Source organism: Tachysurus fulvidraco, chromosome 18 (genome assembly GCF_022655615.1).
Source record: "Tachysurus fulvidraco isolate hzauxx_2018 chromosome 18, HZAU_PFXX_2.0, whole genome shotgun sequence".
Taxonomy (NCBI): domain Eukaryota; kingdom Metazoa; phylum Chordata; class Actinopteri; order Siluriformes; family Bagridae; genus Tachysurus; species Tachysurus fulvidraco.
In genome coordinates, this window is record NC_062535.1 from 20,849,228 (window position 1) to 20,871,768 (window position 22,541).

At 45.0% G+C, this 22,541-nt stretch overlaps 1 protein-coding gene across 1 annotated transcript in view; it reads left to right on the forward strand.

Moving 5' to 3' along the window:
• The window catches only part of LOC113636972, an 80,305-nt gene that overhangs the window by 18,026 nt on the left and 39,738 nt on the right, over positions 1–22,541 (forward strand). Inside the window, exons 4-47 of the mRNA XM_047803078.1 lie at positions 3,994–4,119; positions 4,202–4,395; positions 4,521–4,615; positions 4,720–4,850; positions 5,059–5,183; positions 5,333–5,447; positions 5,535–5,747; positions 6,030–6,200; positions 6,398–6,535; positions 6,706–6,755; positions 6,924–7,056; positions 7,176–7,258; positions 7,394–7,520; positions 11,258–11,448; positions 11,630–11,720; positions 11,870–11,969; positions 12,060–12,235; positions 12,385–12,540; positions 12,742–12,875; positions 12,993–13,126; positions 13,323–13,417; positions 13,522–13,691; positions 13,778–13,862; positions 13,959–14,105; positions 14,193–14,401; positions 14,507–14,610; positions 14,771–14,889; positions 15,065–15,241; positions 15,369–15,571; positions 15,661–15,761; positions 15,907–16,025; positions 16,150–16,275; positions 16,358–16,551; positions 16,671–16,765; positions 16,870–17,000; positions 17,210–17,334; positions 17,484–17,598; positions 17,686–17,898; positions 18,181–18,351; positions 18,549–18,686; positions 18,865–18,914; positions 19,083–19,215; positions 19,335–19,417; positions 19,553–19,679. Of these exons, the coding sequence (XP_047659034.1) occupies positions 3,994–4,119; positions 4,202–4,395; positions 4,521–4,615; positions 4,720–4,850; positions 5,059–5,183; positions 5,333–5,447; positions 5,535–5,747; positions 6,030–6,200; positions 6,398–6,535; positions 6,706–6,755; positions 6,924–7,056; positions 7,176–7,258; positions 7,394–7,520; positions 11,258–11,448; positions 11,630–11,720; positions 11,870–11,969; positions 12,060–12,235; positions 12,385–12,540; positions 12,742–12,875; positions 12,993–13,126; positions 13,323–13,417; positions 13,522–13,691; positions 13,778–13,862; positions 13,959–14,105; positions 14,193–14,401; positions 14,507–14,610; positions 14,771–14,889; positions 15,065–15,241; positions 15,369–15,571; positions 15,661–15,761; positions 15,907–16,025; positions 16,150–16,275; positions 16,358–16,551; positions 16,671–16,765; positions 16,870–17,000; positions 17,210–17,334; positions 17,484–17,598; positions 17,686–17,898; positions 18,181–18,351; positions 18,549–18,686; positions 18,865–18,914; positions 19,083–19,215; positions 19,335–19,417; positions 19,553–19,679 (5,913 nt within the window). The remainder of the gene's footprint in view (positions 1–3,993; positions 4,120–4,201; positions 4,396–4,520; positions 4,616–4,719; positions 4,851–5,058; positions 5,184–5,332; positions 5,448–5,534; positions 5,748–6,029; positions 6,201–6,397; positions 6,536–6,705; positions 6,756–6,923; positions 7,057–7,175; positions 7,259–7,393; positions 7,521–11,257; positions 11,449–11,629; positions 11,721–11,869; positions 11,970–12,059; positions 12,236–12,384; positions 12,541–12,741; positions 12,876–12,992; positions 13,127–13,322; positions 13,418–13,521; positions 13,692–13,777; positions 13,863–13,958; positions 14,106–14,192; positions 14,402–14,506; positions 14,611–14,770; positions 14,890–15,064; positions 15,242–15,368; positions 15,572–15,660; positions 15,762–15,906; positions 16,026–16,149; positions 16,276–16,357; positions 16,552–16,670; positions 16,766–16,869; positions 17,001–17,209; positions 17,335–17,483; positions 17,599–17,685; positions 17,899–18,180; positions 18,352–18,548; positions 18,687–18,864; positions 18,915–19,082; positions 19,216–19,334; positions 19,418–19,552; positions 19,680–22,541) is intronic.

The window sequence follows — 22,541 nt, forward strand, 5'->3', positions numbered from 1 at the left end:
TGAGACTGGTGTGAGGTGGTAAGTTGTCCAGCTTGGTGTTGAGCATGGCGATTAGCTGTTTCTTTACTAAGGCTTGGTATATCAGGTAAAAATCTTTAGTTAGTGAATGTATAGTGAGGGATCTTATACAGTATGTACAAAAAAGTGATTGGGTTTAAGTGTGTCCAAGCAATAATTGTGTGACCGAATGTGACTCTGGTGGTGAACGACGTGGTGTGTGACATACTGTATGTAAGCCAAGTTGCCTGTGTTTGTAGGAAGAGGTGCATTGTGGGAAGTGGAGTTCAATTTAGATTCTGGTGTAGAAATGACAATAAAGCAGAATCAACCTGAATAAATGTAGATTAATTAGAAACAAAAATGATTATCGGAAACGGATATAAAAGTAAATAAATTGCATTTAAATTGTGTTTTCCTACAGACATGTTATAATAACTGCATCATCATTAGAGTAAATGGTTACTGTGTGTAGCTTTTAAAGAATTTCAAGCTATGATGTGTGAATTTTTTTCTTTAATTCACATAGGAAGAAATCGTTCTAAATTAACCCTAATAAATGTTCATTACAGAACAGAACATTGAACTGCAATTTTATTCTGTGATGTCAGAATGAGGAAGTAACTTTTAATGGCTTCAATTGATCCCTGGATTTCACGTTTTGTATTTGTTCTCCACTTTTGGTTAGAATTGAAGAATAATGTGCTGATAAACAAACTGAAACAACAATGAAGCGAAACATCAGCTGCCGAGAACTTATTCTCTGTGTTCTCTTCATAGGTATGACATGTCACTGTATTTTATTAAATAATGACACATACAAAATACTACTACTACTACTACTACTACTAATAATAATAATAATAATAATACTTGTTATTGGAATAATTTGTGGCACAAACATACATACACAAAAATGTAATAATGTATTCCAAAATACTGTACAAAATTTTATACAGGATGCTGCACAGCTCAAAACGCTACAGAGGTAAGAACATTTTATATAAATATACAAACAATTTAATAAAATGATGTTTCATTTATCTTTTTTAAAATGTAACCTATATGTATATGGTTAACTCCAATCCAAAATTAAACTTGTCAAACTACACAAAGTTACGTATGTAACACAGTTCCCAGAGAAGGAAACAAGCCACTGATTCAAGGCTGCCTATGGAAACGCTTCTTTGAGGAAGTAGTGTCTGAAGCTATGTGTGCATACACACCGATTTAATGGCTTGGATAGGACACATGACGAAGGGAATACACACCAGCAAGTCCATATAAGGGCATCTACATCACATTACATCTCATTTGCAAACTCAAAGGACTTAATGTCACTCCTCGTTTACTATTACTACTTTATCAAAGCATTATTCAGTCAATTTTACTGTATTGTTCAACTTGTTTTTTCGGCATGCTTTCTGTTAAAAATATGGTCAAACTCACAAAGGTGTCCAATATTGCTGCAAAAGTTATAGGTCCTCCTACACCTAACCTTATAGAACTCAATAACACAGCTATCGGACGCTTTGCCATTTCAATAGAACGGGATTCCACACATCCACTAAATGAGTATCTAGCCCCACTGCCCTCAGGGCGCAGGTACAGGGCTCTCAGGTGCAGAAAGGCCCGCTTTGGAAGAAGCCTGATTCCCTCAGTCATTAAGTATCTTAACAATAGACATCGCTGAGTGTTATTCTGAATGTTTTTGACGTATGTATTATGACTGTCTATGTTTATGTTATGTGTGTCGAACAAGTGCAGTGGAAAAGAATTTCCCCTTTGGGGACAATAAAGTAATAAAGTAAAGTAAAGTAAAGTTACTCCAGCTTCTATTTGTCTGTAAGAAGCTAGTGTGGATAGATCTGGGACCCTTGAGTAGAGAGATCCTGACAGCATTCATCGCACCAGAGGTGGAAAAGCCTCCACTCCAGAGCATACAGCTTTCTAGTAGAGGGAGCTCTAGCATTCAATAGTCTCCACCACCTTAGATGAGAGGCCTGCCTCTAGGAAATTAACCTCATCAAGGGCCATACCCAGAGCTTCCACGTTTTAGGATGGGGGTGTAGGTGAAAGGTGTACAGGCAGAGTCTCAGCCTAGCCCATGGTAGCCCCTAGGGTGTGGGAGAAAGCATTTCAATGCTAGAACACGGCTCTCATCTCCAGGCAATTTATGTGCCATAAGAGATAAAGGCCTTCCCATAGACCGTGGGTGGGAAGGCTGTCGAAGAGTGCTTCCTAGTTCAAAAGTGAGGGGTCCATTGAAAGAGCCTTCTGTCAGTGTTGTAATGTAACGAAGTACAAATACTTTGTTACTGTACTTAAGTAGAAATGTCACGTATCTGTACTTTACTTCGCTATTTAAATTTATGTCAACTTTCACTTTTACTCCACTACATTTTCTAGATAAAATGTAAACTTTTACTCCGTTATATTTCCAATAAGCATCTTCGTTACTCGTTACTACAAAATAAACTCAGCAGAAATGTGTGTGACTGTAATAAGGGAGGTTTGGTGTATCACTGCTCCTAGATTGCATTACGTTCCGCAAGCTGTACGGAGAAGCACAGGTACGCGCAGCGTGCACGCGCAGTCAGAGCTGGAGGCATTTATAACGTTAATCGGCTGAAAGCTGCAAATACGGCGACCAAAAGGAGTGAAATTTCGCTATGCTTATTACCAGAGTTGTAGCACAAACAAAATATTAATGCAAACATTCCATTCAATACTAAATAAAAAATAACATTTATTGATTTGGTCTTGAAGCCTGAGATAGGCACAGGCTCCCCGTGACCCGAGGTAGTTTGTGGATAAGCGGAAGAAAAAGAGTGAGTGAGTGAGTGCATTCATTGAACACACTGTTTGTAGAGAATACACACACATGAACTGATCTGATTCAAGACTGACATCATTACATCATGCATAAAATTTTTGTGTCCACTTTTGCCATTTAATAACACCATAACGTTTGGCTTACTATGTAGTCATATAATATATAATATATAACTCTTCTTGTTTTAAATTCTCATTAACACCCCTAAAGATGAAACCCTAGAACTGCCCCTGCTCTTATGCCTACCGACAATCACTGAAATTGTACTTTTTACTTTTACTTCAAATACTTAAGTACATTAAATATCAGAAAATGACTTTTGATACTTAAGTACAGTAAATATCAGATACTTTAAGACTTTTACTTCAGTAATATTCTAAAAGGCAACTTTCACTTCTACCAAAGTCTTTTTCTAGTACGATACTTGTACTTTTACTCAAGTATTGCTTTCTAGTACTTTATACAACACTGCCTTCTGTTGATGAAAAACCCCTAGAGTTGGACCCAAGGTTAGGAAAAGGTGTCTTAGGTATAAGCCTGTGGCATATAACAATTATGAAGCTGAGAGGATTCCTCCAATTCAATTCTCTTTTTTTGTATAGTGCTTTTAACAATTTACATAATATAGAAAAAGAAAAAAAAATAAATAAATGTAAAATTTGTTTGATGTAATTTAAAATTATGTTACTGTATATCTCTAAAATCTAACCCTAATGAGAAAGCTGGAGGCAATGGTGGTAAGAAATAGCTTTTACTGCTGGCAAGATGACAAGTGACCTGAGTGGGAGCCAGACGTGCCTGAATCTTGGTGGAATCCCAAACTACTCCCCAGAAAGATGGTTCTCTGACAAGAAAGACGCACACAGTTCTCTGGGTTCAACCTGAGGCCTAGAGACCTCATATGAACAAGCACAGAATCTCGATGACTGGCCAACATAGCCATCGACTGGGCCAGAATGAGCCAGTCACCCAGTTAATTCAGTGCACGGATGCCCTGAATATGTGCGAGGGCAACGTCCCTGCAATTCATAAATGTGCGTGGTGATAGGGCTAGACCAAACAGTAAAACAGAATACTGGTGTGCCTCCTGTGCTCTAGCAAAATGCTTATGTAAAAATAGGAATCTTAGAGGTGTGTTGTCTCCCCAATGTCTCCTCTAGCTTTTGAGCTCCATCTCTCCGGAAGAACTCAGCGAGTTTCTGAACAGGCCGAACACAGTGATTAATGCATCTGAACTTTGCACCTTCCTCAGCAACTACAACAGGACCAATGAATACCTGGAGACGGTACACCTCTTAGTCCACGTGGATAATTTGCCTTTATTGTATGAGAATTAGCTTATAGATTAATCTCTGTTTCTCTGTACAGGAGCCTGTTCTGTCCTCTGCTGTGGCTAGCTACACGTTGGGGTGTGTGTGGTCTCGTGCTCTCACCGCCTCATCTCAGGCTGAGGTAGAACAGTGGTTTAATGTCACACTGGTTCACTACCTGCCCTACCTCAACTCTCATCTCATCAGCTCCGACCAGCTCAGGGGTGCCTCCTGCCTCTCATACAGAAAATTGTGAGTCATTTTTGCATGTACCGTTACACAGTGCTTTCAGAACAGCCTTGTGAACAGCCTTGTGTTTGCTGTTCAAATGAAATGAGGATCTGTAGAAAATCACCTCTATATGTGTCTGTGAGCAGGGTGTCTGTCTTGGGGGACAACTACAATTTTTCTGCAACTGATTTCACCCCAGCTGATGTGTACAGCTCTATTAAAGAGTATCTGAACAGCAGCGGTAAGAAGAACTACATCTCTCTCTCTTCCTCTCTCTGCTGCATATTCATTTCCTGTATTTGTGTGAGAAAAGTAAATGTGTCTGAACATGACTATGTGTTACAGATGGCAGTCCCCGCTGCTATAACTCCTCAGACCCTCTTCTGAACTCCACCGCCTGGTTTGCTGACAACATTGGATTCTTCATCACTTTCATCAAGCTCACTGATCTGCAATCATTCCTATCAGGAAACATGGTATAATACAAACCCCCACCCCCCACCCCCCACCCCACCCCCCCACACACACAGACAGATCATGATCATCATCCATTGAGAGATTTACAGGAATGATCGTCTGCAAATATCTTTTATCTGCATCACAAAACACGCATAGTATCACCAGTGTGTGTTTGTGTGTGTGTGTGTGTGTGTGTGTGTGTGTGTATTTTATTGTGCCCTTTAGTCACTTGTGTTCCTGGAGAACTCAAAAAATCTTCAGCTATTCAACAACCCGGGCATTTCCACCAGTGTCCTGGAGTACTACACAAACGAGTTATACATCCAGAATCCTGACTTCAACCTACTCGGGTAAAAGTCTACACCAAACACTACACACCAAACAACTGATTCTATTCATTCAACCTGCCTGGTGAATTTGACACCCTCAGCAAACGCAGTACAAACTATACGAAACATCCTTGTATGCATATTTAAGAAGGTTGTCTTTGTTCTTAAAGCTTGCCAGCTGAATTGCTGTGTCAAACTGATGCCTCCGTGTTTGATCGTCTTGGAGATGCAGACATCACGACCATCCTGAACCGCATCAACGTCTGCACAGAAATAAATCCAGAGGTGATCAATCAATCAGACCCCAGTCTGTTCAACCGGTCAGTTATTCAGTAGCAGTGTGAGTTACCTACAATCCTCTTCTCCTTTCAGGCCACAGCGGTGCTGGTAGCAAAGTTCCCCGATGTATCTGCATCCACCATCCAATCTTTGGGCAGCCAGTGCGTGGGACTGACTGTGGGCCAGATAAGCTCCGCCCCCTCCGATGTGATAAACAGTTCTCTGACTATACTCAGTAACATCAATGGCTGGGACCAGGGCCAAGTGAACTCCCTCATCCAAAGCATCCTGAGTGCAGGCTTTACTGTGAGTGTACAATGCACACTTGTCAGAAACGTGGGTCTACGCTACTGGAAGCGAGATCACTTCTATTTAGAACAATATCACAAAATACCAGTGTAATGGGCAAATTTCAAACACATTGTATTGCTGTTCAAATATTCACCAACTTCAGTGTATATACAAAAGTCCTGTAATTTAAATGGCGCCTTCTTGTTTCCAGATCCAATACAGCATAATTGTACTTTTTCTTTGATTAAAGTTTCTAAATAAGAAACTAAACAATTGTCTGATTGTTTTGCTTCACAGATCAGCAGTGCCTCCTCTCTGGAGTCCCTGGGAACACTCATCGGTGGTGTTCCCTCTGCAACCATCTCAATCATCCCATCTTCTCAGTTTCTGTCTTTATCTCAGAATCCAACATTCATCAATAACATTCTCTCAGCGCCAGTTCTTCTGCAAACTACATTTGTCCAGAAGGTATTCTCTCACTCTTACACACACACAAAATATACAAACACACACCTTTAAAATACACTACACTACATTACTGGAATGGAGAAATAAATGACTGTCGCCAACACAGGTTTAATTCTAATTTAAAATTAGTCCATTGCTCAGAATACAGTTTGTTTAGTCTGTAAAAGCTGAAGACTACCTCGTACACTTTCTTGCAGGTAATCTCTGTAGATCAGACCAAAGTGATACAGAATGTTCCAGATGCACTGGTGATGTATATTCCACTTGTTCTACTGACGTCACTGAGCTCTGGAGACATTTCACTAATCAATAACAAGAGCTGGAGTCATGAACAGGTAACTGTAGCGAGTAACATTATCAGATAATCTTTTTGTCGTACTGAAAAAAGTTGTAAATGTCTAACATGGCTTGACTGTGATCACAGTCCTTACAAATTCCTGTGGAGTTTGGATATCAGAGTGTAAAACACATCAATAAAATTTTGAATTCTCTGATTTTTTTCTAGGCTATGATGTTGTTTGGTGCAGTGGCCAGTGCCAGTGATGATCCAGAAGAGTGAGTTAGAAACACACACTGTCTCACATGCATTCATATACACTCACTTGCGTTGGGTGAACAATCCAGATGTCTAAGATTCTTCCAGCGTCCAAATAGATGCTGTTTTTTTGGTTCACCACTGCGTGTATGTCTGTGTGTGATTTATGTGTGTGTATTTCTCTACAGTCTGTCAGCATCAATACTGCAGGGATTCTCCTGCAGCTCAGTTCAGACTCTCCCACAGGAAACAGCCAAAGATCTAGTGAAAGCCTGTAGACCACGTGCAGGCAGAGACAAGGTCCTACTGGAAGAGGCTCAGGTACACACTCTGATATTCATTCACATTCCACACACAGTCTGAAACAGAAGCAGCAAGTGTACAAAAACATATACTGCTACTTGGGATACCACACAATCACGGTGTGTTCTGTATTTCAGCTGACCTGCATGTACAACTACGTGAAAGACGATCCATCTGTTAGCTTTAGTGACGTCCCCTCTGATATGCTTCTGTACTACAGGTGTGTAACACATTTATATACACACTGTACCGTATACAAATGATAAGGCACGCTTCCTCTGCATTCCTATATGGAGGATTATCTTAGGTAAATAATATGGGTGGGTCAATTTGTGTGTGTGCGTATGTGTTGTAGCTATGACAAGGTCCAGAAGGTGAATTGCCAGGCGTATTTCGTTGCCCTGGGCAGAGCAGATTTCTCCGTTCTTTCCCTTGACCTCGACAAGACGACCGTCCTGTTCGACCATGCAAAGGACTGCCTGGTAAAACATACACAGCGAGATGTACATAGACATAGACCAGCACACTTGTTATTAGCACTTAAATGTTACGGATAACCAGTCAAACAATCTTACAATATGATTGTGTCTCATGATATTTCACTGTTGAAATGTACATTTACAGCATTCAGCAGGTTCCCTTCTACAGAATGACTTACATTAGTGCTTTCTGCTCACTGAGAAACATTTACATTTACAGCATTTGGCAGATGCCCTTATCCAGAGTGACACACAAAAGTGCTTTCAAGTCTCTGTCATTGAATACATCAAATCTGATTCACTAGGTTACAGACTTAAGATACCCATCCATCCATCCATCCATCCATTTTCTACCGCTTATCCGGGATCGGGTCGCGGGGGCAGCAGTCTAATGAGGGATGCCCAGATTTCGCTCTCCCCAGACACTTCCTCCAGCTCTTCTGGGGGAATACCGAGGCGTTTCCAGGCCAGCCGAGAGACATAGTCCATCCAGCGTGTCCTAGGTCTTCCCCGGGGCCTCCTCCCGGTTGGACATGCCCGGAACACCTCCCCAGGAAGGCGTCCAGGAGGCATCCGGAACAGATGCCCGAGCCACCTCAGCTGACTCCTCTCGATGTGGAGGAGCAGCGGCTCTACTCTGAGCTCCTCCCGAGTGACCAAGCTTCTCACCCTATCTCTAAGGGAGCGCCCAGCCACCCTGCGGAGGAAACTCTTTCCGGCCGCCTGTATCCGGGATCTTGTCCTTTCGGTCATGACCCAAAGCTCATGACTATAGGTGAGGGTAGGAACGTAGATCGACTGGTAAATAGAGAGCTTCCCCTTGCGGCTCAGCTCTTTCTTCACCACAACAGACCGGTATATCGACCGCATCACTGCAGAAGATACACCGATCCGCCTGTCGATATCCCACTCCATCGTTCCATCACTCGTGAACAAAACCCCAATATACTTAAACTCCTCTACTTGAGACATGAGTTCTCCGCCAACCTGAAGGGGACAAGCCACCCTTTTCCGGCTGAGAACCATGGCCTCGGATTTGGAGGTGCTGATTCTCATCCCCGTTGCTGCACACTCGGCTGCAAACCGTCCTAGTGCACGCTGGAGGTCCTGATTTGAGGAAGCCAACAGGACATCATCATCTGCAAAAAGTAGAGATGAAATACCGTGGTCCCCAATCCAAACTCTCTCCAGCCTCCGACTGTGCCTAAAAATCCTGTCCATATAAATAATGAACAGGACCGGTGACAAAGGGCAGCACTGCCGGAGTCCGACATGCACCGGGAACAAGTCTGACTTACTGCCGGCAATGCGAACCAAACTCCTGCTCCGGTCATATAGGGACCGGACAGCCCTTAGCAGAGGTCCCCGGACCCCATACTCCCAGAGCACCCCCCACAGGTCAACACGAGGGACACAGACGAATGCCTTCTCCAGATCCACAAAGCACATGTGGACTGGTTGGGCAAACTCCCATGAACCCTCCAGCAGCCTAGCGAGGGTATAGAGATGGTCCAGTTTTCCACGACCGGGAAGAAACCCGCATTGTTCCTCCTTCATCCGAGGTTCGACTATCGGCTGAATTCTCCTCTCCAGTACCCTGGCATAGTCTTTTCTGTAGAGGCTGAGGAGTGTGATCCCCCTGTATTCGGAACACACCCTCCGGTCCCCCTTCTTAAACAGAGGTAGCACCACCCCAGTCTGCCAGTCCAAAGGCACTGTCCCCAACCGCCACGCGATGTTGCAGAGGTGTGTCAACCAAGACAGCCCCACAACATCCAGAGACTTGAGTTACTCAGGGCGGATCTCATCCACCCCCGGTGCCTTGCCACTGAGGAGCTTCTCAACTACCTCAGTGACCTAGCTTGGGGGATCGACGAGTCCACAACTTAGTCCTCTGCCTCTGCTTCCTCAGTGGAAGTTATGTCGGTGGGGTTGAGGAGAACCTCAAAGTACTCCTTCCACCATCCGAGAATGTCCCCAGTCGAAGTCAGCAGATTCCCACTGTAAACAGTGTGAGCAGGGCACTGCTTCCCCCTCCTGAGACACCGGACGGTTTGCCAGAATTTCTCAGAGGCCGACCGATAATCCTTCTCCATGGCCTCACCAAACTCCTCCCATACCCGAGTTGTTGCCTCAGCAACCACCCGGGCTGAAGCTTGCTTGGCCCTCCGGTACCTCTCAGCTGCCTCCGGAGTCCCCCGAGCCAACCAGGCTTGATAGGACTCCTTCTTCAGCTTGCTGGCAGCCCTTAAATCCGGATTACACCAACGGGTTCGGGGGTTGCCGCCACGACAGGCACCGGAGACCTTACGGCCACAGCTCCGAGCAGCCGCGTCGACAATGCAAGTGGAGAACATGGTCCACTCGGACTCAATGTCTCCAACCTCCCTCGTGATCTGGTTGAAGCTCTGGCAGTTGAAGATCTCTCTGACAGGAGACTCTGCCAAATGTTCCCCGCAGACCCTCACAGTACATTTGAGTCTGCCAAGTCTGTCCAACTTCCTCCCCTGCCATCGGATTCAATTTACCACCAGGTGGTGATCAGTTGACAGCACCGCCCCTCTCTTTACCCGAGTGTCCAAGACATATGGCCGGAGGTCATATGAAACAAGCACAAAGTCGATCATCGACCTCCTACCTAGGGTGTCCTGGTGCCACGTGAACTGATGGACACCTTTATGCTTGAACACGGTGTTCGTTATGGACAAACTGCGACTAGCACAGAAGTCCAATAACAGAACACCACTCGGGTTCAGGTCGGGGGGCCGTTCTTCCCAATCACGCCCGTCCAGGTGTCACTGTAGCTGCCCACATGAGCGTTGAAGTCCCCCAGTAGAACGACGGAATCCCCAGTCAGAGCACTTTCCAGCACCCCTCCCAGAGACCCCAAGAAGGTCGGGTACTCTACACTGCCATTTTGGCCCGTAAGCACAAATAACAGTGAGAGACCTACAGTATCCCCGACCCGAAGGCGCAGGGAAACGACCCTCTTGTTCACCGGGGTGAACTCCAATACATGGCGGCTGAGCTGGGGGGCTATGAGCAAGCCCACACCAGCCCGCCGCCTCTCACCGCGGGCAACTCCAGAGTAGTAAAGAGTCCAGCCTCTCTCGAGGAGTTGGGATCAAGAGCCCAAGCTGTGCGTGGAGGCGAGCCCAACTATCTCTAGTCGGTATCTTTCAACCTGCCGCACCAGCTCAGGCTCCTTCCCCTCCAGCGTGGTGACATTCCATGTCCCTAGAAACAGAATCCGTGTCCGAGGATTGGGTCGCCGAGGCCCCCGCCTTTGGCTGCCACCCAATCCACAATGCACCGGCCCCTTACCGTTTCTCCTGCAGGTGGTGGGTCCGTGACGTCACCCGGTATGGCACAACCGGGACCCCGGCCTGGAGCCTTAAGATACCATGAGCCTAAATCCCTGTTCAAAGTCTATTTCCGACTGTAACTTTGCAATAGAATGGCTCTGGAAAGTTCCCAGAATTCCCAGAATTAACCTCAGGTTTGCTGACCTCGAAACACAGAGAAGAACATATATGGGCAGAGCAGTGGCAGTAAACTGCCTTGAGGCAAACACAATATTTCAGGCAAAATCTCTGAATTCAAACATTGGTAACATCCTGATGTTCAAACAAAATGACAGTAAACATCTTGACAGTAAACATTGGAATCCTCACAAGAAGCCAGTTCTTACACATGCTGTAATTTAATGAGACTCTCCTACATGGTTTGTGACATTATAGGGTATATCTGGTGTGAGTCTGACCAGGCATCAGGTGGAGGTTCTGGGGAATATGGCATGCACACTGGACTCCTCCTACATCCAGAGCTCTGACCCCATAATTCTGGAGAACCTGAAGAACTGTGGAGATCTTTCTGATTCTCAGATGACTGCTGTACAGTCAGTGCTCCTCAGTGGGAACACTGCTTACGGGTGAGACAGAGATTTATGCAGATTACTGGATATCTTTTAATCTGGTAGTGCTGTAGGAAAGGTTCATTATGAACCTTCACATCAGTAATATTTTTACTATCTTAATATTTTGTGTCTAGAGCTAAGTTGTATAAGAAATGAATAAGATCTCAGATTTCATTGATTTTTTTCTTCACATCAGCAATCCCTCAACGTGGAATGAGGACACTGTGGAGCAACTCAGCAACCTGGCTGTCTATTTCAAATCAAACCTCTGCGTCAAAATTCCCATTGTATGTGAATCTGTTTTGTTTTAAATTGCCGTTGCGATTGATTGAGTGTTTCAGTGTTAAGCTTTTTGGACTAATTTCATGTTGTTACTCTGTGTGTGTGTTTGTGTGTGTGTGTGTGTGTGTGTGTTTGTGTGTTTGCATTGTTGAAGAATATAAAGAGGAAGTTCATTTCAGCCCTGAGGAAGCAAAAGATCCCGTTGAAGAAGCTAAGGGCACTGTTTACAGAATGCAACACAGAAAGCACTAGCGGTAAAAGTACTTTACAGTGTAAAACACAGTGAGATACAGGGATCCAATTTAAGTTTCTATCCTTCAATGACCATGTTGTTCTATGTCTAGCAGTGAGCAACATCACAGCGGTGACCATTTCAGACCCATCATTTCCTTTTGGCTTTAACTCCACACAGTTTGATCTGTATCTGGACATCACTGTACTGCAGGAGAACCTGGCAGCCATCACTGAGAAAGTGGTGGACACCAGCCTCCAGACTATCATTCTCAACAAGTTAAACCAGGTCAGCAGCACTGAACACTGAATTGTTTTCTAAATGTACCCCATAAATCATGGTTTGTTGGTGAGTTGTGAGTTTAATGTCCACACAATATTTTGTACAGTGTGTGATAGGTGTTCAATTATGAATTGTTGTTTTGTGTGCATACGTAGATTTACCCATCAGGTCTTAATGACGATGTACTGCAGCTGCTGGGTTCCACTTCTCGTGTGGCCACTACTGATGACATTAGCAAGTGGAACATTACCATAATTGACACATTGTCCTCTTTGATGAACTCAAATGATGGACCCTGGGAAGAAGAAAAGGTAATGTGTGTGTGTGGGAGACACGGAATATTGAAGTATAATGAAAGTAGAAACGATTTTTCATAGAGAGAGAGAGACAGAGTGAGAGAGAGAGAGATTATATAAAACTATTTCCTACCTCATTTGAAAGATTAATATTTCAAAAGGTTGATATTTTTAATGATATGTTTGCTGCAATAATCATTTTTGTGTATTTTGTAGAGTAAAGCAGTCATTATGAGGTATCTGAACATGGGAAATCACTCTCTGGGAAGTGCTGAAATAAATGTAGTTGGTTCCAACATCTGCACTTTAGACATCAGTGTGCTGGAAAATATCACTGCTGAGAGTCTAACGTAAGTACATACTCACAGCTACATACAGACACAAACATGGATAAACAAAATAATAAGAGTTAAGAGTAATTTGAGTACAGTAGTGCTGTTGTAGTTTACATTTTGTCCTATACGCAGGTCAGTCCTGTCTCCAGATCTGTCCTCATGTTCCACTGGACAGAAAACTGCTCTGTACATCATTGCCAACTCTTCATTCAGCAGTCAACACAGCAGCTCCACAACATTCTACCAACTCATCAGCCCTTACCTGGGTAAAACAATCCACTTACACAGAAATACTAAAGATACACACTAGGTGTAGTGCACTAAAACAGAAGTAGTTGGATTGAAATAAAAGTGCATGCACATATGCACACACTCACACATACGTTCATTCACTCACACTTACGGCACAACTCAAACCCTATGAATTTAATTGTAAATGTGTGTGTGTGTGTGTGTGTGCAGGTGGAGCTCCTGTGGAGGATATTCTAGCTCTTTCGACTCAAAACATCAGCATGGACATCACCATATTCATTAGTCTGAATCCTGCTGTTCTCACGGTATAAAACGTCCAGAAAATGACCAGAATAAATGTTTCAGTTGTAAGAAGTAAAATAACGAAAACTGCATATGAACTTGATCAAAACTGTTTTGGTTGTGCCAGATCCTAAATGTCAGCACAGTGAGGGCTCTAATGGGGGTAAACTTGGCTGATCTGAAGCTGTTTGAGAACTCCTCAGTGGTTCAGTCCTGGGTGTCACAACAGAACCAATCTGATCTGAACACGCTGAATCTTGGCATCACCAACCGCAACCCTTGTTATGGCATAGACAGGTAAGCCTTTTATGGAATAAAAAAAGAGAAACTTAATAGAACAAAGGTTTTAGGAGATGCATAACATTATTCTTTTTTCCACACAGTCACCCACTTGATAGCGAATTTGCATCCGGAAATGTTTCCGCAGTACTGTGCAACTTTAGCATTCCTGACTATGCCTGTTCATCAGTGAGTCCACAATGAATAAAATACCTCTTCAGAATTTCAGTCTTGTTACACAGAAGATGAGCTGACCACACATAACTCTGTTTCTTGTCTTTCAAGGTTGTTGTATTGTCCTCTAATGATCTGGTCACACTACTCACATGCAAACTGCCAAGCAGCCTGAGCGTCTCTAAAGATGCTTGGAAGCTTTTCTTCCAGAGTCTTTCTGGACCGTTGGATGATGCCCTGGAGAGGTTTTCAAACATGGTATGTAAAGTCGATCGGTGCTGTAGTTAAAAATGACCTTAAAAATCAACGTTTGTGTGTGACTGAAGAATGTAATCTCTCATGTAGACACACAGCAGCATTCAGTCTGACCCTAACATACTTGACGCCATCGGGGAGGTGATAATCGACAAGTTCACCGCAGCACAGCTGACGAATGCCACGTACATCACGGACTGGTTCCACATAAGGCTCAGACCATTTTTGTCATCAGTGTCCTTAGATTTTCTGTTCAGCCTTAGTTCAAAAACCTTCAGCTGTGAAACCTACCAAATTGTGTACGTATGGACAATGGAATTTCAGAACACATGCGTGTGTTATTGAGGACATAGAGATGAAGTAATCTATGGCAAAATCTCATCTGTTTCTCTCCTCCAACTTAGGGTGGAAGCTCTTGGCAGTCAAGAATCTCTCATGAAAGAGGAACAGAAGCAGAGGGTATTTAATTCGTTCATCTTTCCCTTCCTGCAAAGAGATGATCTTCCAGGTACACAGGCCACTTTTAGTTGTTTTGATACAGAAACCAGGCATTCTTAGACTTGCTTTAGCTTGTTCAAATTAAGACAATTGCTTGCCTGAATGAAAGAAGCGAGGAGCCACATGAGAGTATTCCGATTGATTTAACTAATGGTCTCTGATCGTTTCAGACCCTGCCTGCCTTTCCAACACTTCTGGCAGCGCCGACTGGCTTGAAAAGAACCTTGGCGGTTTCTCCGATTATGCCCCCTTGGAAAAGCTCAAACTTCTAAATGCAAATTTCTCTAGCGTGAGTAACATCCCAACTGCACCAAGTGTATATTTCTTGTGGGTTTGCAATTGACTGTACAGTGGTAGAAAGGGTTGGTCTCTGGATTGTAGTGGTGAACACAGGCAGCTGCCCTTCGTTTTCCTTGAAGACCTGGTGTGAACAGAATGTGTAATATACGTGTCTTGTCCTGCAGGTCGCAGTGTTGGGCTTACTGTCCAGTGAACAGAAGGCACAGTTCATCTTGCAGCCGGATTCAGGAGTGTTGGGAAATGACTCTGTGTTTAGAGAGGTGTTTACCAGTGTGCTCACATCCTCAGATGTGGATCAACTTGGCAGCTTCTTCGAAGCCTTCAACCAGACTGTAATACAAGTGAGGATCTCTGTAGTCTTTAAACCAGGGCATATTTTCTTTTGAAAATGGACACATTCAATCTATGAATAGCAATTGATGAAGTCCAAGTGTGACTGTTAATCCATGTTGCTTTGTGTTTTTGCAGATGAACGTGACTATTCCTTCAGCAATATCAGATAGCATTCTGAACATGACACTCTTGGATCTGGTGCCTCACTTCCAAAGTTTCAGCCCAGAGGACTTTGCCCTGTGGTTCCAGACTTACCTTTCATTGTTCCTCACAAGGATTAGTTCAAACACCCTGTCGATCATCCCCACAAACATCAGCTGTGACTCCTACAGAGAGATGTGAGCTCCTCCTCAACCTGAAAGCACAGATCTGTTCTTTACCTGCTTCGATTTGTAACTGGTTTACTTCTATGTTTTTGTGATTACAGAGTGAAAGGACTTGATCATGTGTACAGCGACCTCTCTGCAACCCAGTCCAACACTGTCTTCAGCTACACACAAGACTACCTCGAGTACCAGTCCAGCCAAGGTATGTGTGTGTTTTTGCTTCTGTATTTGCTATGTGTTTGTCAGATGAAGAATAAGTCAGGAGTGTCCTACATGCACTGGTCTGATATCATGAATCGGAATGCACAACAGAGTTTTTTTCAGTAGTGCCCTATGTTGCCTCACAGGCCTGAGCTGCTATGGCACAGGAAGCTTCTACGTGTTCCTGAAACAGTTGTTCCTCAGTTTTGGATTCCCCGACCTGAACGATTTCCTGTCTCTGATCCCAGCCGACCGCCAGGCACAGGTATTTCTGCTGTATGACACGGATCGCACCAGTGAATCGCTCACTAATCGTTTAAGTGGCAGCCAACGAGCCTTCCACATCTGCCTCTGTAACAAGTGTGTTGTCTCCCCACTGCCTCCTCTAGCTTTTGAGCTCCATCTCTCCGGAAGAACTCAGCGAGTTTCTGAACAGGCCGAACACAGTGAGTAATGCGTCTGAACTCTGCAGCCTCCTCGACGACTACAACAGGACCAATGAATACCTGGAGACGGTACACCTCTTAGTCCACGTGGATAATTTGCCTTTATTGTATGAGAATTAGCTTATAGATTAATCTCTGTTTCTCTGTACAGGAGCCTGTTCTGTCCTCTGCTGTGGCTAGCTACACGTTGGCGTGTGTGTGGTCTCGTGCTCTCACCGCCTCATCTCAGGCTGAGGTAGAACAGTGGTTTAATGTCACACTGGTTCACTACCTGCCCTACCTCAACTCTCATCTCATCAGCTCCGACCAGCTCAGGGGTGCCTCCTGCCTCTCATACAGAAAATTGTGAGTCATTTTTGCATGTACCGTTACACAGTGCTTTCAGCACATGCACTGCCTTGTGTTTGTTGTTCAAATGAAATGAGGATCTGTAGAAAATCACCTCTATATGTGTCTGTGAGCAGGGTGTCTGTCTTGGGGGACAACTACAATTTTTCTGCAACTGATTTCACCCCAGCTGATGTGTACAGCTCTATTAAAGAGTATCTGAACAGCAGCGGTAAGAAGAACTACATCTCTCTCTCTTCCTCTCTCTGCTGCATATTCATTTCCTGTATTTGTGTGAGAAAAGTAAATGTGTCTGAACATGACTATGTGTTACAGATGGCAGTCCCCGCTGCTATAACTCCTCAGACCCTCTTCTGAACTCCACCGCCTGGTTTGCTGACAACATTGGATTCTTCATCACTTTCATCAAGCTCACTGATCTGCAATCATTCCTATCAGGAAACATGGTATAATACAACCCCCCCCACACACACACACACACACAGACAGATCATGATCATCATCCATTGAGAGATTTACAGGAATGATCGTCTACAAATATCTTTTATCTGCATCACAAAACACGCATAGTATCACCAGTGTGTGTGTGTGTGTGTGTGTGTGTGTGTGTGTGTGTGTGTGTGTGTGTGTGTGTGTATTTTATTGTGCCCTTTAGTCACTTGTGTTCCTGGAGAACTCAAAAAATCTTCAGCTATTCAACAACCCGGGCATTTCCACCAGTGTCCTGGAGTACTACACAAACGAGTTATACATCCAGAATCCTGACTTCAACCTACTCGGGTAAAAGTCTACACCAAACACTACACACCAAACAACTGATTCTATTCATTCAACCTGCCTGGTGAATTTGACACCCTCAGCAAACGCAGTACAAACTATACGAAACATCCTTGTATGCATATTTAAGAAGGTTGTCTTTGTTCTTAAAGCTTGCCAGCTGAATTGCTGTGTCAAACTGATGCCTCCGTGTTTGATCGTCTTGGAGATGCAGACATCACGACCATCCTGAATCGCATCAACTTCTGCACAGAAATAAATCCAGAGGTGATCAATCAATCAGACCCCAGTCTGTTCAACCGGTCAGTTATTCAGTAGCAGTGTGAGTTACCTACAATCCTCTTCTCCTTTCAGGCCACAGCGGTGCTGGTAGCAAAGTTCCCCGATGTATCTGCATCCACCATCCAATCTTTGGGCAGCCAGTGCGTGGGACTGACTGTGGGCCAGATAAGCTCCGCCCCCTCCGATGTGATAAACAGTTCTCTGACTATACTCAGTAACATCAATGGCTGGGACCAGGGCCAAGTGAACTCCCTCATCCAAAGCATCCTGAGTGCAGGCTTTACTGTGAGTGTACAATGCACACTTGTCAGAAACGTGGGTCTACGCTACTGGAAGCGAGATCACTTCTATTTAGAACAATATCACAAAATACCAGTGTAATGGGCAAATTTCAAACACATTGTATTGCTGTTCAAATATTCACCAACTTCAGTGTATATACAAAAGTCCTGTAATTTAAATGGCGCCTTCTTGTTTCCAGATCCAATACAGCATAATTGTACTTTTTCTTTGATTAAAGTTTCTAAATAAGAAACTAAACAATTGTCTGATTGTTTTGCTTCACAGATCAGCAGTGCCTCCTCTCTGGAGTCCCTGGGAACACTCATCGGTGGTGTTCCCTCTGCAACCATCTCAATCATCCCATCTTCTCAGTTTCTGTCTTTATCTCAGAATCCAACATTCATCAATAACATTCTCTCAGCGCCAGTTATTCTGCAAACTACATTTGTCCAGAAGGTATTCTCTCACTCTTACACACACACAAAATATACAAACACACACCTTTAAAATACACTACACTACATTACTGGAATGGAGAAATAAATGACTGTCGCCAACACAGGTTTAATTCTAATTTAAAATTAGTCCATTGCTCAGAATACAGTTTGTTTAGTCTGTAAAAGCTGAAGACTACCTCGTACACTTTCTTGCAGGTAATCTCTGTAGATCAGACCAAAGTGATACAGAATGTTCCAGATGCACTGGTGATGTATATTCCACTTGTTCTACTGACGTCACTGAACTCTGGAGACATTTCACTAATCAATAACAAGAGCTGGAGTCATGAACAGGTAACTGTAGCGAGTAACATTATCAGATAATCTTTTTGTCGTACTGAAAAAAGTTGTAAATGTCTAACATGGCTTGACTGTGATCACAGTCCTTACAGATGTCTGAATTCCTGTGGAGTTTGGATATCAGAGTGTAAAACACATCAATAAAATTTTGAATTCTCTGATTTTTTTCTAGGCTATGATGTTGTTTGGTGCAGTGGCCAGTGCCAGTGATGATCCAGAAGAGTGAGTTAGAAACACACACTGTCTCACATGCATTCATATACACTCACTTGCGTTGGGTGAACAATCCAGATGTCTAAGATTCTTCCAGCGTCCAAATAGATGCTGTTTTTTTGGTTCACCACTGCGTGTATGTCTGTGTGTGATTTATGTGTGTGTATTTCTCTACAGTCTGTCAGCATCAATACTGCAGGGATTCTCCTGCAGCTCAGTTCAGACTCTCCCAAAGGAAACAGCCAAAGATCTAGTGAAAGCCTGTAGACCACGTGCAGGCAGAGACAAGGTCCTACTGAAAGAGGCTCAGGTACACACTCTGATATTCATTCACATTCCACACACAGTCTGAAACAGAAGCAGCAAGTGTACAAAAACATATACTGCTACTTGGGATACCACACAATCACGGTGTGTTCTGTATTTCAGCTGACCTGCATGTACAACTACGTGAAAGACGATCCATCTGTTAGCTTTAGTGACGTCCCCTCTGATATGCTTCTGTACTACAGGTGTGTAACACATTTATATACACACTGTACCGTATACAAATGATAAGGCACACTTCCTCTGCATTCCTATATGGAGGATTATCTTAGGTAAATAATATGGGTGGGTCAATTTGTGTGTGTGCGTATGTGTTGTAGCTATGACAAGGTCCAGAAGGTGAATTGCCAGGCGTATTTCGTTGCCCTGGGCAGAGCAGATTTCTCCGTTCTTTCCCTTGACCTCGACAAGACGACCGTCCTGTTCGACCATGCAAAGGACTGCCTGGTAAAACATACACAGCGAGATGTACATAGACATAGACCAGCACACTTGTTATTAGCACTTAAATGTTACGGATAACCAGTCAAACAATCTTACAATATGATTGTGTCTCATGATATTTCACTGTTGAAATGTACATTTACAGCATTCAGCAGGTTCCCTTCTACAGAATGACTTACATTAGTGCTTTCTGCTCACTGAGAAACATTTACATTTACAGCATTTGGCAGATGCCCTTATCCAGAGTGACACACAAAAGTGCTTTCAAGTCTCTGTCATTGAATACATCAAATCTGATTCACTAGGTTACAGACTTAAGATACCCATCCATCCATCCATCCATCCATCCATCCATCCATTTTCTACCGCTTATCCGGGATCGGGTCGCGGGGGCAGCAGTCTAAGCAGGGATGCCCGGACTTCCCTCTCCCCAGACACTTCCTCCAGCTCTTCTGGGGGAATACCGAGGCGTTCCCAGGCCAGCCGAGAGACATAGTCCCTCCAGCGTGTCCTAGGTCTTCCCCGGGGCCTCCTCCCGGTTGGACATGCCCGGAACACCTCCCCAGGAAGGCGTCCAGGAGGCATCCGGAACAGATGCCCGAGCCACCTCAGCTGACTCCTCTCGATGTGGAGGAGCAGCGGCTCTACTCTGAGCTCCTCCCGAGTGACCAAGCTTCTCACCCTATCTCTAAGGGAGCGCCCAGCCACCCTGCGGAGGAAACTCTTTCCGGCCGCCTGTATCCGGGATCTTGTCCTTTCGGTCATGACCCAAAGCTCATGACCATAGGTGAGGGTAGGAACGTAGATCGACTGGTAAATAGAGAGCTTCGCCTTGCGGCTCAGCTCTTTCTTCACCACAACAGACCGGTATATCGACCGCATCACTGCAGAAGATACACCGATCCGCCTGTCGATATCCCACTCCATCGTTCCATCACTCGTGAACAAAACCCCAATATACTTAAACTCCTCTACTTGAGACATGAGTTCTCCGCCAACCTGAAGGGGACAAGCCACCCTTTTCCGGCTGAGAACCATGGCCTCGGATTTGGAGGTGCTGATTCTCATCCCCGTTGCTGCACACTCGGCTGCAAACCGTCCTAGTGCACGCTGGAGGTCCTGATTTGAGGAAGCCAACAGGACATCATCATCTGCAAAAAGTAGAGATGAAATACCGTGGTCCCCAATCCAAACTCTCTCCAGCCTCCGACTGTGCCTAAAAATCCTGTCCATATAAATAATGAACAGGACCGGTGACAAAGGGCAGCCCTGCCGGAGTCCGACATGCACCGGGAACAAGTCTGACTTACTGCCGGCAATGCGAACCAAACTCCTGCTCCGGTCATATAGGGACCGGACAGCCCTTAGCAGAGGTCCCCGGACCCCATACTCCCAGAACCCCCTACAGGTCAACATGAGGGACACAGTCGAATGCCTTCTCCAGATCCACAAAGCACATGTGGACTGGTTGGGCAAACTCCCATGAACCCTCCAGCAGCCTAGCGAGGGTATAGAGATGGTCCAGTTTTCCACGACCGGGAAGAAACCCGCATTGTTCCTCCTTCATCTGAGGTTCGACTATCGGCTGAATTCTCCTCTCCAGTACCCTGGCATAGTCTTTTCTGTAGAGGCTGAGGAGTGTGATCCCCCTGTATTCGGAACACACCCTCCGGTGCCCCTTCTTAAACAGAGGTAGCACCACCCCAGTCTGCCAGTCCAAAGGCACTGTCCCCAACCGCCACGCGATGTTGCAGAGGTGTGTCAACCAAGACAGCCCCACAACATCCAGAGACTTGAGTTACTCAGGGCGGATCTCATCCACCCCCGGTGCCTTGCCACTGAGGAGCTTCTCAACTACCTCAGTGACCTAGCTTGGGGGATCGACGAGTCCACAACTTAGTCCTCTGCCTCTGCTTCCTCAGTGGAAGTTATGTCGGTGGGGTTGAGGAGAACCTCAAAGTACTCCTTCCACCATCCGAGAATGTCCCCAGTCGAAGTCAGCAGATTCCCACTGTAAACAGTGTGAGCAGGGCACTGCTTCCCCCTCCTGAGACACCGGACGGTTTGCCAGAATTTCTCAGAGGCCGACCGATAATCCTTCTCCATGGCCTCACCAAACTCCTCCCATACCCGAGTTGTTGCCTCAGCAACCACCCGGGCTGAAGCTTGCTTGGCCCTCCGGTACCTCTCAGCTGCCTCCGGAGTCCCCCGAGCCAACCAGGCTTGATAGGACTCCTTCTTCAGCTTGCTGGCAGCCCTTAAATCCGGATTACACCAACGGGTTCGGGGGTTGCCGCCACGACAGGCACCGGAGACCTTACGGCCACAGCTCCGAGCAGCCGCGTCGACAATGCAAGTGGAGAACATGGTCCACTCGGACTCAATGTCTCCAACCTCCCTCGTGATCTGGTTGAAGCTCTGGCAGTTGAAGATCTCTCTGACAGGAGACTCTGCCAAATGTTCCCCGCAGACCCTCACAGTACATTTGAGTCTGCCAAGTCTGTCCAACTTCCTCCCCTGCCATCGGATTCAATTTACCACCAGGTGGTGATCAGTTGACAGCACCGCCCCTCTCTTTACCCGAGTGTCCAAGACATATGGCCGGAGGTCATATGAAACAAGCACAAAGTCGATCATCGACCTCCTACCTAGGGTGTCCTGGTGCCACGTGAACTGATGGACACCTTTATGCTTGAACACGGTGTTCGTTATGGACAAACTGCGACTAGCACAGAAGTCCAATAACAGAACACCACTCGGGTTCAGGTCGGGGGGCCGTTCTTCCCAATCACGCCCGTCCAGGTGTCACTGTAGCTGCCCACATGAGCGTTGAAGTCCCCCAGTAGAACGACGGAATCCCCAGTC